The sequence below is a fragment of the Struthio camelus genome, chromosome 4 (assembly GCF_040807025.1).
Source record: "Struthio camelus isolate bStrCam1 chromosome 4, bStrCam1.hap1, whole genome shotgun sequence".
NCBI classification, from domain to species: domain Eukaryota; kingdom Metazoa; phylum Chordata; class Aves; order Struthioniformes; family Struthionidae; genus Struthio; species Struthio camelus.
In genome coordinates this window covers 13,496,357-13,509,374 of record NC_090945.1, presented here as the reverse complement: position 1 = coordinate 13,509,374, position 13,018 = coordinate 13,496,357, and the positions used below count along the sequence as shown (strand labels likewise).

The 13,018-nt window shown below is 38.8% G+C and overlaps 1 protein-coding gene across 7 annotated transcripts in view; it reads right to left on the bottom strand.

Moving 5' to 3' along the window:
* CCSER1 (coiled-coil serine rich protein 1) overlaps positions 1–13,018 on the bottom strand; it is a 705,894-nt gene that overhangs the window by 361,111 nt on the left and 331,765 nt on the right. For all 7 annotated transcript variants that reach the window (XM_068941554.1, XM_068941558.1, XM_068941561.1 and 4 more), the window contains one exon: positions 8,251–8,328. In XM_068941554.1, the coding sequence (XP_068797655.1) occupies positions 8,251–8,328 (78 nt within the window). The remainder of the gene's footprint in view (positions 1–8,250; positions 8,329–13,018) is intronic.

Genomic DNA, 13,018 nt, shown 5'->3' with positions numbered 1-13,018 from the left:
CAGACATCCAACTTGACAAGAATTTCAAAATGAGAAGCCTGTATTTCCTCCAGTAAAGGATTATGTTTGAAAACACGTGGCTAGGTCATTTTGCATTTCTCATTTAGATGCTGGGAAAGTTCCTTATGAGTGTTTTAATAGAAAAATCAAGGAACTTTTTTTCTGGATGATTGTCATTTAAAATACTTACTTGACCAAGCCAAAATTTTTTTTTCAAAAATGTGTTACTTTCCATGAAAGTTTCTTTCCAAGGTTTTTTGAAAGGAAGATGGAATCACTGGTCAAAAGGAGAGAGAGAGAGACTGCCTGCTATTGTGAAAATACTCATCTGAGATGTAGGAAACCTATTTTTAAATTCCTGGTTTGTCTAATTTTCTCCAAGGTGGATAAAATCTATTGTTCCAGCAAATTCTGGAAACTGATTTATTATTATTAAACCAATTCTTATATTCTTATCAGTCCTAAATTTTAACCATTTTCAAGGAAATATAAGACAACACTCCAGGTGTATCTCATTTACTACAATACAATTATAAAACACACTCAGGGGTTGGAATGGTCAGTATAGATTTACGTTTTCACCTCTGAGATAATCCATGCCGTCCCTGGATTGAAAGCATGTGCCACTGTAGTCAATGAGTAGTTTGTCACTGATGCGTAAAACAGCATTTCATTCTGTTTTACTTGGAATAACGGTATTCACTAAAAGAACATTCATCTTATTTTCTGAATACACATGGGCTCCCCCAGACCTACTTGTGCCTAGCAGTCACTAGCCAAGGTGAGATTAGGAGGATTTACTGTCTGTATTCAGGTGATTAGGATGAAGAACTTTAGGTGCTCTTACTTGGGATATCAGGATCCTCCTGCGGAGCTTCAGGGAAATATTTTTTAATAACCTCTAGTGATAATACGTTTTCAGCAACCTGTAATACTACAAATTTTATGATTTTTCTACTTATATACACAGTACTCAGCAGGAAAACACTTACCCTGCAGGCATGTATCAGAATTCATTGCGCGATAGCATGTCTACTTGAGCAAAGAAACCTAACGGACCTAATATTTACCCTTGTAGCGCTGATTATGTTCAGTTTTAAGGTATACTGGAGACCTTGTCAACTAAAAAGTAATGATGACCCAGCTATATGTCTGTGGTTGAAGAACCATTTGAATTTCTGGTAGCTTTTGGAGAGTTTAATGAGACAGACATAAATCCTTTTCTGTATATGGCTGGCTGGGAAAAAATGTCATGGCATTAAGATCAGCGATTTAGCCAGTGGTTGCAATTTTGATTTCTCAAACAACCCTCACTCTATGAGGAAGGTTTTAATAAAGCAAGAAAAATATACTAATAGAGAAGAGAACGCATGTTCAAAAATTTGGAAAAGAAAGGTACTTATGATTAAGAAGACTCTGTAGAAAGAAATGAGGAGATACGTGTTCAGCTTCCCAGCCTCATTCCTGATCCTTTCAGTAATTATACTAGTGACACTGGGAAGTTACTTCTACTGCATCTAGGCTCCCTGCAATAAAAAAACAGCTTAATCCTTTAATGATTACTAGGATAGCTTATTTCTGAGTCTGCACACGTCTTTTTGAGTGATTCCTCATTTAGGGCATTTGGCCTTCAGCCATTTCCTCTCTTCAGGTAAATAAATGCACAAAATTATTTTGCTCTCAGATCAAACTTTGAGATGCAATCCCTGGAGGCTTAAACGTAATCCCAGGGAAGATCAGCTTATTTTCCAGCTGCGTAAATGTTTGTCTGTCTCATCCATACACAGTATCTGGCAAGTATAAGTTTCCTAGAGGCACACCAAGATTACTTCTGCCTTGGGACGTTTTCTTCCTTTACCATAAATCAGCCACACAGACAAAAAATAACCTTTGAGGGGTTCTTGAGGTTCACTCCAATCAGTTTTTAACAGTTCATTACACTTAGATTAGTTAATTGCCACCACTACCCAACCAAGGATGGAGCTGTAGCCCTGGTGGAAACCCTTTGTCCTAAGCTTAGCTTTGTGTGGGAGATTGCTTATTTAGTCTATTTGTTTCTTCTTGTTCATCCAATTTCCCCTAAGAGAACTAGATCAAGTACTTCCATGAAAGAAGGTCTAATAACCCAAAGAAGCTAGGAGGTAATATTACCTAAATGATTAAATCACATACACCATTCCCAAAATTGTATAGAAGTATTTTAAAATTATTATACACTCTTCTGTATCTCCTCCTTTCAAAAATGGCAGGAAAGGATATATGTGCCTGGTTCCATGGTATACAAGATATCTTACTCATCAGACATATACAAGGTACCTGAGGGTGTGTTCACAATTTGGCCATAAATGTAGTTGCATTTTCTACAAGAGCAAGAGGTGAGAATCATCAGAAGACACAAAAAGCATGTTGGGAGAGACACAACCTGTTTTCTAGGCTCATTTTTGGGGCCTGGATACGCTAAGACCTGAAGGAAACGATGAGGTGAGGAGAAAACAAGTATATATTGTTTTTAACTTTTTTCTTCTAGTAAGCTCTATTTTGATGACGCTATTCTTAGTCACTACATCTTACTAAGCTTACAAAGCTTAAGAGGAGAATTCCACAGCTGTATCCAATCTCGGCTGGATGAGCTGATGCAATTATTTTGACAAACTGGTGACATGTTTCTCCTCAGACAGACTTGCTGACAGAGGCCTGTTCCTTAGGAAAAGTGCTCACAGAGCTGCCAAGAAACAGGTAAAGAGAATGAATGTGTGCACAGATGCAACTTGCAATAGGACCTATAGTATCTACTGCCTCTTCTTACCTTGAGAATAAGCCCAGGGTTTTGCAGCTCTCATATACTACATTGCTAAAGACTAAGAACACAAATTAGATGTATAAAACTTTTCTCAGAGATTACAAATTATAAAATTGAAGGCTTTCACTAAAGCCTTCTGGAAGCCCCAGTAATGACATGACTTTTGAAAGTCTTTGCAAAACCAGTCAAACATAAGGACTCTGAGAAAAAGGGAATACTGTTATGCAGGAAATGAAAGCAAAAAGTGGGAGGAATAGATTAAACCACTAAGAAGAGATGAGAGAGTGGCTTCAAATGAGCTGGAGATCAGTGGGTGAAGATTAGGAGAGGTGGGGTTAGGTGAATCATACTTCTATAACTCTATTCACTTTAGCAGAAATAATGAAAATATTTCCGTAACAGAAGAAAAGCTGAGGCTTCAGACCTTACATGCTGTTCTGTCAAGACAGAACTTCAGGTAGAGGGTGAGATGACAGGGAGAAGAACTAATGAAGCCTCCAGCCCATGAATGAGAGTCACTGAAGCCTAATCTGTATCTGCTCAGTGGGACATAATGCCTATGTAATTATTTCTGGGTATGTTTTTTTTTGGGGGGGGGGGGGAAGAGACCATTAAAAACGGTCCCATTCAAAGATGTGCTGGCAAATACTTTCCAAAAAAATTGGAAACAGTGAGTTTTCATTAATGAAGAGATGGTAAATGGGCTCTGTGTCGACTAGCATAAACAGCTTATTCAGTATAAACCCAATTTGTGGCCATCTTTTCTGACTAACTTTAAATTAGGACAAGGCCTTATTCTTCAGCCAGATCTGTGAAGTCACACTGTCAAGGATACGTTGCCCTGGCCGGCCAGTGAACATTGCGGTAACTGTCATACTGACTATTCCAAACACCTTTATTAAAAATACGAATCTGATTATCATCCAGATGGAAAATTTATCTCTTGGTAAAGTTGTATATACAAATGCCACAGGCTGCCAAAGAGTCACGTCCACTAGTGATTAACAAAGGTGTTGAATATAGTCAGTATTGAAGCTCCAGAGCCTATGGAGCTCCAGGATGAACGTCAGAACTATTAGTATGGACCTAATTCCTACTTTTAGTAACACTGCTAAGGATTGTTCACTTTTGCTATTTGTGTTGGCACTTCTGATTCTCACTCAGGGCATTAGCATCAAGAGTATTAATTACAGAAGTCAGAATACAGTAAGATAGTAAATGCTTAGGAAATTTTCAGCTCTCTCAAAGTAGAATAGAAAGAATATAAGGCTTTTTTTTTTCTTTTGTTTAATGCCAATTAGTAAAGTATAGTTGAGGTTAATGATGGAATGCAAACGCAATTAAATATTTTTTTAAATAAATGAACATTATGATTAGTATTTACAATGTGGTTGTGGCTGAAAACCAGTGAGACTGGGGCTCATTATAGCAGATGATGTATCATTAGGTAATATAAGTATTCTACACTACGTACTAAGTGGCTCTCGTGGATTTCCTGTTTTAAAAGTTTCTGTCACTATATTTTAGAATAACTTTAAAATTAAGAAAATACTATTATAACAAAGTATGATGTAATAACCAGGAGAAAGAAAAAGGCTCTAAAAAAATGGATGAGATGTTGCTCTGTAAGCTGACCTTTCAGAAATATTTCCTCCCTTTACTGATTTTCAAAATGATGTGTAAAGGCAAAATTATTTTTAATTATACCTTATAAACAAAGATATAAGTAGTTATAATTAAATGTCAGTCACATTTGTGCCAGCTACAGTTTTGCTATTGTAAAGCAGAATAACCACTCGAGTTAAGGTTGCATGACACACACCATTCTGCCCTGCTTTTCAAATTCTTAATTCAGAAATTTTTCAGCTGCCATGTCACATTTTTTTCCAAAGTTAAGGCCCCAATTCTCCAGTTCTCCAAGGAATACTGTATAGGGGTAGAAGGATAAATTCCTGTTCATAGGAAGAGTTTTTCCCTGCAAAAAAAGTTGAAATAAAAGACCACCACCAGCAACAAAGGCGTTCTTTTGAGAGAGAGGACATACACTCTTCCCATAATACAGAAAAAGATCTTGCTTTTTTAATAGCTGTAACTGTGGAAAACAGATGAGGATAGAGAGCTGAAATCTGACATAAAAATCACCCTCATGGAAAAGAAATGCCTATGCGTGTTTCATCGAAAATTGGTTTAGATTTGAGGGAGAGAAAAGCTTTTGAAAAGTGCACCGTCTGCATACATGTCTGAACAGGATTTTCTTCTAAGCTTTTAAAGTGCACAGCTAGGGAAGGCTGCTCTCTACGCAAGCGTATAGCTAACTCTGCACAGGGAGAAGTAAACCTGAAGCCACATAAAGAACTGGTTATCTTTCTGACTACTGCACAAAGTTGCTCTTGGCTCAGCCCAAAGCAACTTCCTTTACTGTTCGACTATTTACAACAGTTAGGGAGTGAAGGTTGCTGAATGGGAACCTTATGCTTTCATTTCCTCTGGATTGCTTTTACCTTTAAATGGCTCTGGAGTTGGCTACCTTTAACGTCTTACTCTAATGTCTTCTGTTCTGGTTTTTAGAAATCACTGGCACTTCCTTATAGATGTTGTATTAACACAGATAAAATATAGTGACCCGGGTGGAACATCTCGTGCTGTATTGGAACAAATTTTTCCCCAAATATTCCAGAATGTTGTCTCATGAGATCTGGAGCTGTCAAGTCGTACTGCATGTCATAGCCTACACAGTATAAGGTGAAAAACGGTAGCTGCATTTAGAGCTAGTAGGGCTCTAAACATATAAGCACTCCCATGGGAATTTTTTGAACAAGTTTCATATTTATAGATCACACGTCCCATGGGATTAAAAATCACAAGCATCTGCTTTGGTAAAGTTAGATGCAATAACAGTATGATGATACGATTTGCATTTTTTTTTTTTAAATACAGAAATGCCGACTTTGTTTTGAAGATAAAACCTGATAAAATCCAAGAGGGGACAGTTCTCTTTCCTGGTATAAAATCAGGTACGATTGAGAATAGGGGCTTGGTTTCATTTCAGTGTCTACCACAAAAGCTCATTAGCTTAAGAGATCTTCAAATATTCCACCAAGAGACAAAGCGTTTATACTGCCCTGTTTTGTTACATCCATGTTTTCAGAATCATGAAGTAGATTTTTTTTTTAATTTTTTCATTTCATACAGCAAGGAGGTGGGAAGGGTCATTATCATGTTGGTATGGCAAATACATCACTCATCATCAAAACCCGATATTATATACTGACAGTATTTGGAAAGAGTTATGGCTTGTAAAACCACTCATTCACATTACTACTGGAACAATATTGCTCTCTCTTGGAGCGAGTCAGAAAGTAATAACAGAAACTGCTGCATTTTATATTACTTTTATTTCTACTTAATGGCATTGGTTGTGAGATGTATTCGACTTTTTCTTAGTCCGACCTCAAAATTTACATAAATTCCAAAGGAAAATATATCCTGCTTTGAAAATTGACTGAAAATGAAAGACTAAATAAAGCTGCCTGCCTTCTTTTTCGGTCTCTTGTACTATTTTCTATGATAAAATATAAAGGAAGGGGACTTCTAATATTAAGAAATACCTAATTTCTTTATTAGAGCAACTACTCGACTTCAAAGAAGCCATTCACAACCAATTTTGAGCTATACAAGCACCACTTCCTTTAAAAATAAATAAATGCACTGTGATATATTTGTCAGAGAGTAGTGCAGGCTGACATCAGCTGAGGATGTGAACTCAAGCACTTCTTATAACTATTCCAGGCTAGATTTTCTTACCTTCAGGTGGGCTGAGCCGCCTCTTACTTTGCTGTTTCCAAAGCACAGGGAGAAACAATAACTACAGAATCTGCCTTATAATGTTAAGAACATTTCAACATGCATTTAGCCTGGTATCGTAAGGTAAAAAGATTTGTGTGCTCCAGTGTCTTGCCGCAATATTGCTCAATTTCAGCCAAACTGGACCGAGAGCTAGGGGTCTCAAAAACATTAACTCCCAAAAGAGAAATAAAAATAAGTGGATAGCTGAACACACAGATCCCATTTGTACTTCCACAGATGAAAAAAGAGAGCAAGCTTACTCCTGCGGCAACCGAGAGCATGGATCAAGTGGCTAATGAGCTAGACAGACTGAACATGCACGGTTATGAGCTGCAGCATCTAACTCTTGCACAGACAAACAAAATGTGCGGAAAATGGGAAAAATCTGCAAAAAGAGATGCAGAAACCTGAGTGGGCACAGCAATTGAAAGTACTGTAAGGACACTGACGGGACACTACAGGTACCGCCGGAGTAGGTGAGACCTGCAGCTCTGGAAATCACTATATTTACTGCAGTGAAAGGCCAGAAGGAAAGAAAAAAGCAAAGTTTCCCTAGGGGGTTGTAAAGGACTGAAGGAGGCTAGTATTTCCTGCACTGAAAGCATGTGCAAGAGGGACACAAATGTATAATTAGAAAAACGTCATTAATTCTATTTGTTCAGCCTTACTTTGGTGTCATCACAAAGTGATCTACGCATAACTCAGGCTACTAATTGCCTTTGTACAGTTGTGAGAAACTTGCTGAGGAAAGGGGAAGTTTTAAAGGGAGTATAACTTTGCCCATGGTATGGCCATCTGAGACAACGATGGTGCTGAAACCGTAAGCCTCCTCTTCCTCGTCTCGGCAAAGACCAGCAAGGAACCTGCTTTTCCTTCCTCAGCACTACCTGAAAGAGGTGGGTAGCCGCAGGAAAACTTTCACGAGAGCCAGGCTATGTCAGAGGCCGTTCTGTGCCCCAGGGGTTCTGGAGACAGGATATGTTAAACGAAAAAATGAAGTAGGGCCACCTTTTCCTCACACTGTAAACGTTACAAAGTTGCATATTGCCATGAGAGCCTTGTTACCAAAGTTTCTACGATATTCACTTTCCTTTGCTGAGAGGGAAGCTGAAAACGGAGCGCAGCATCTTTCAGAGTCAATACCACCAAAGTACAGTGATTATCACAATTAACTACAGTGTCAGGCCTGTGCTTTACAATGAAACTGGTTTTTGAGATACCTTTAAGTTTTCTTGTACGTTTGAGAAAATTATGATTAAAATATGTACTTGAAATGTAATGTATAGAGAAATCTGATGAAGAAAAATTATATGCACGCCTATCAAAATGTATCACCAGCAGATAAAAATATACAAAAATGTAGTCTTCACTTTTTTTAAATAACAGTTTTTAGCTCTAGTTTCTTTTGTTAGCGGAAGAATAATCCTTTCACAAACAAGAATGTTCTGCTCTGTTTCTTGAGAAGTGCATCAGAACAACTGATAATACCAAAGTAATTTTAAGAAAGGGAAGCAATAGTTCCAGCACTTCTGAGTATATCAGTATTAGTACATAATAAGTCAAAAGTCATATTCAATATTTATTATAAAACGGATTAACTGTACCTTGAAAAGTAGCGGCTCCTCAGGAAGAGGGCTGACAGGAAGCGAGGTGGTACTGCTAGCTGGACTCAGGTCCGTACTCTGAAAGAAAAGCACACAGGAGTTAACACTTCCAGTTAAGCTTTGCACATGAAAACACCACACTGCTCTTCAGTGACGCTTATGGGACACGTTTTTTTCATTCTGAAAAAAAAAATCCTCAAAAACAACACTGTAGGTATTAAAACTAGAGGAAGATTCAATAGAATTAAATTGCCAAAGCAACTGCAACCTATATTGTATCTTTAATTAGTAAAAGATGAAATATTTCACTAATGGATAAGTATTATGCATTTTCTGAATTCTGAATTAACTCCCTTTTCAAAACGTAAAACACAACACAACTATACAAAACTACTGTGTTTACAAAAGAATAATACAGAAAGATAACTGAGAAACAGAAAGTATTTCATAGAGAACAAACTATGATACACAGCCGTTGTTGATGTCCTGACAGTAAAATTATAAGACAAAAGTTAATATGAAAGCTATATATTACAGGAAACAATGTTTTAAAAAAGATTACTTTAAAATGAGTCTATATATCTTACAAATGAGCATTAATACACGAAAATAAATAGGGAATAGCAAAGTTAATACTGAAAATAGGTTGGAATATCTCAGTGGAGGGATCCAGGCACAATGTCTGAAAGACTGACATGAAAACCCAATCTTTGTTAGGAGATATTTTAGTAACATGTTGGTTGACACAGTAATTACTTTTACAGATAAGACAGCTGCAAAAAGTAGTGTGGAAACTGTGTAATTGCGAAAATCAATGGTAATATGAGAGCAAACCTAGATTTAAGAAAAAACACAAATATCAAAGACTGTTCCAGAGAAAACTAGAACATACAACACCTGTTGGGAAAGAGATTCTCAAGTGTTAAAACAGAAAAGAAAAGTTATAATGGAGAGTATAAGAAATATGTTTGCATGAACGGCCAGGAATGTATTTCCTTTTCATACGGTGCCATTGCACTGCAGAATGATTTAAGGAGTTCAACTTAGGCAACTAACTGATCGGGTATCGGGTCTCACATTGCTATGAACCTCATGAGCACAGATTCTGCACGTGAACACCGCTGTTGCACCCAGGAAGTTGTAAGGACGCAGGCAAGAGAAGATTCGTGTGCAGAGATAACACATATTGTTCAACCAACTGGTGCAGTAAAAAAACAAGGTAAAATTTGGGGCACAAAATCTCTTCCTCAGATCTGAAAGAGAGGGCACTTACTTCCAAGCTAATACCTATTGAGAAAATATACTGAGTTCAGTTAGATATGTATCAGTTGCACCATATGTGGAAGAAAAGATGATAGGCACTTTTTGAAGAAAAGGGATGTTAGTAAAGGGGAACAGAGGGGTGCTGTGGTAATTATTTTCTATGAGGAAGAGGGGTGGACAGCTTCTAACCAGTGGAAGGCAGATGTCAGAAAGCCAGTATCTCTGCTGAATCCATGGCTTTGGTTTACCAGTAAAGTTATGAATTATAACACTTTGACTCCTGAGCTTGTTCTTCACAGAAACAGGCTTCTAATATTTGTTAAAAGGAGGTGAAATACAGCTTTCAGATTAAATTCAAATTGCAGTCAAAACTGGAGACTTTCTCTTTGAGAACAGTCTGTCTCAGAAACAGTCAGTCCAGCTGAGGATAATCTGTCTTACAATATACATGGAATGATAAAAAAGCTAAAAGAAAAAACATCAAGTAGCTGTTTTCCAAACCAAACCAAGCACTCTAATTTGCAATTAGAAGTGAACAGGAAGACAGTCCAATCTTTTAAGCGTTAGAACGGACTCAGCATGAAAGCTGCAAAGCAGATTGGTACCTGCTCGGCTCTCCGTGAGCTGCAGTTTCTGCAAATTCTCAGATATAGTTAGAACCTCAGAAAAGTCAGACAACCCTGAGGATGCCAAAATTGCTTTCATAAAATTTCACAGGGCACATTCACATGATGGCTTCAGAAAAACGTTAAGCTCCTCCATGCTGGATGGCCACAAGGCCTCTTGGGTCTGGAAGGCGGGCTGCTGCAACACCGTGCCCTAGTGGTATGGATACGCAGAGCTTGGCCACGACGACTATACAGCTTCAGGACTGCAGCTTGTTTGAGTTTGGCCAGCTTGGGTACTGGCAGAAGAGCTTGCATCTGGCTATGGCTGGCCATGTATACAGATGTGCAGTGGCCCTTCCAACAACTTTAGCAGTTTTCCTCTGCAAGGAATGCAGAACAGGTTCTCTGTGAGTATAAATTAATTCAATCCAGTGGTGCTAGTAGAGTTTATTATAGGAGAACTGAGAGAGACAGTATCAAAAGGGTTGTTTCTTGAGCTATTAAAAAAAAAACCTCTCCAAACTAATCACTGCTTTGAGAGATATTGTCAACTTGCTCTCTGAAGGGACACATTAACAATTTCAAACTACGTTAACACCTCCCATCTAGGTTTCCCAGCCACAGGGTATTTGTCATAATTACACTTTGCAGTCCAACGCTCCTCATACATTAACAAAAAAAAAAAAAATGCAAGGAATTCATCCAAGGAGGACTTTTTATTTTACATTCCCTAACCCCATTCTCCTCTCAGAAAAGCAGACAGTCTGGCTTAAACTTGATTGATTTTAGTCATAAATTAACTACAAGATGCTACACCATTAGGCTATAATCCTATGTTAAATGTCATAGTAGCTGTTCAACATTGTTCATACCATAATTACACGTATTAGGCAAAAGAGAGGTAAATCAGGACATATCCTACTTTTGCAGTACCTAGCTCTGCAACTGTAACTCTTTTTTTTAACATGTTTTTAACGTAAAATGATATCAACACTGGGTTTTGTAGATTGGGTCTTTTACCTGGCTTGCTGGAAATTTCTTAATATTCTAAAGGACATAGAATATTGCAAAGTTTAAATCACCTCAACTCCATTTTCACATGGAAAATGTCTGAATAGCAAACAATTCAGACACTTCCCAAAGCAGTAGTTTAGAAAATAATATCTTGCCTTGTCAAAAAAAAAAAAAAAAAGCTGTATTCTTTTCTTTGAGAGGTTTTAGACTTTTTTTCCTTTGGAGCTATGGGTTAAAATCCAACAAACGGACATCAGATATTTGCAGATAATTGTTCCAAGATTTCAATGACCAGTGCTTGAGGTTTTTTTCTAATTTCTGGAGCTGATCAGCCTAACCATGCATCATCCTCACTGTGTAAGTGAAATGTACTATGCAATCACTGCTAGGCAGCAGTAATCATTAATCCTTAGAGAGAAACATTAAAAATGTCATTAACTATCAGGAAACTTCTGGAGAATGAGGCAAACAAAGGAAGAAAATAAATATAAGAGAACAAACTCTCCCCACACCAGTTCCCTATTTGATGATCCAGGATGAAGACCTTGCTTGAGGACAGAGTCCCACCTTTTTAGCTGGATAAAACAGAAATAAGCTCTTTCTGGAGCTGCTTTCAAGTGGTTTTAGGCTTAGTGTTTTGTTTTCTTCCACTTCCGTATATCTGTCTCTAAACACAGTAACCACTTCATAAGCCCATATCCTGCAGCAATTTAAATTCATTCTCTAATGACAAAGGTCATCTAGGGTTAAGAGTGAGAAATGGGGACAATGGTACTTCCTTGTAGTGCCCGGAAGGCAGCATCAGATGGAAGTGAGCCAAACAACAGTGAGACAGAGACGCTGTCCGGTCTAGAAGCTGTTGATGAAGGAGAACATTTCTAATGACAAATATTACTGAGATCATCTTTAGTACAGAGGAGGCTGAACCTTGAGTGTCTTCACCCATACTGTAAGGATGTCCTTGTTACAAGTATACTGGTTTGCCTGTTTTGTAGGTACAAGGCATATAGGCATGCATGCGGTTGTAACCAAACTACTTTGCTAGTTGCTTTTGCCTTACAGTGGATCCCTCCCACACACAGTTTTTTCATGCAGACCCTTCTTAAATCCTGAGGCTACCATGGTGACAGCATTTACTAGTACTACTATTATGACACTACTATTTTTCATACTTTGGCATGTTGCTTAACACAGGTAATTGCTGGCAGAATTGTGATCTGGCTCCATAAAGCACACAGTCGTTTTGAATGCACATAAAAACGCCACAGACATTTTATGGGACTGCACACATCTCACAAAGCTGAAGTAAAGTGACGCCAGCACAAGGTTTCTCAGCAGTGAACACTCTATTTCGCAACGATGGCAAACCAGTTCCTCCAGGACCACCTGCCCTGTGTGGCTGAGTCTCGTGAGATGTGCTTGATCCCCACAGGTCCTTCTCAGCCCCAGGCCTTCAGGCCCAGGTCCCCCTGGGCTCACTCTTAACCTCTACCTAAACAAGCACGCAGGCTCTGCAGTCTCAAGGCACGGCAGTGACCAACGCCAGCCGGGGAAAGAGGTGGCAGGTGGCGGACGGCACATGGACACGGGCTCGGATCCAGGCCATGCCCCTAGTCCTACATCCATGAACCAACCCTCCCCATCGCCGCAGCACTGGGGCAGGGCTGGCGGCACTGGATGCCCAGGCCAGGGCCGCCTATCGCAGAGGCTTACCGCTTCACTTTTGCTCGGCTTGCTGAGCTGCTTACGGAGGATGGTGCCAGGGCAAACTCTCTGCCGCTGCACTGACACAGGTCAAACACTACTGCGGGGCCACAAAGAGCCCTTCCTGATTAAGGCAGTGATATTTGCGCATTCATCAATTTGCCACTCAAAGTAACCGC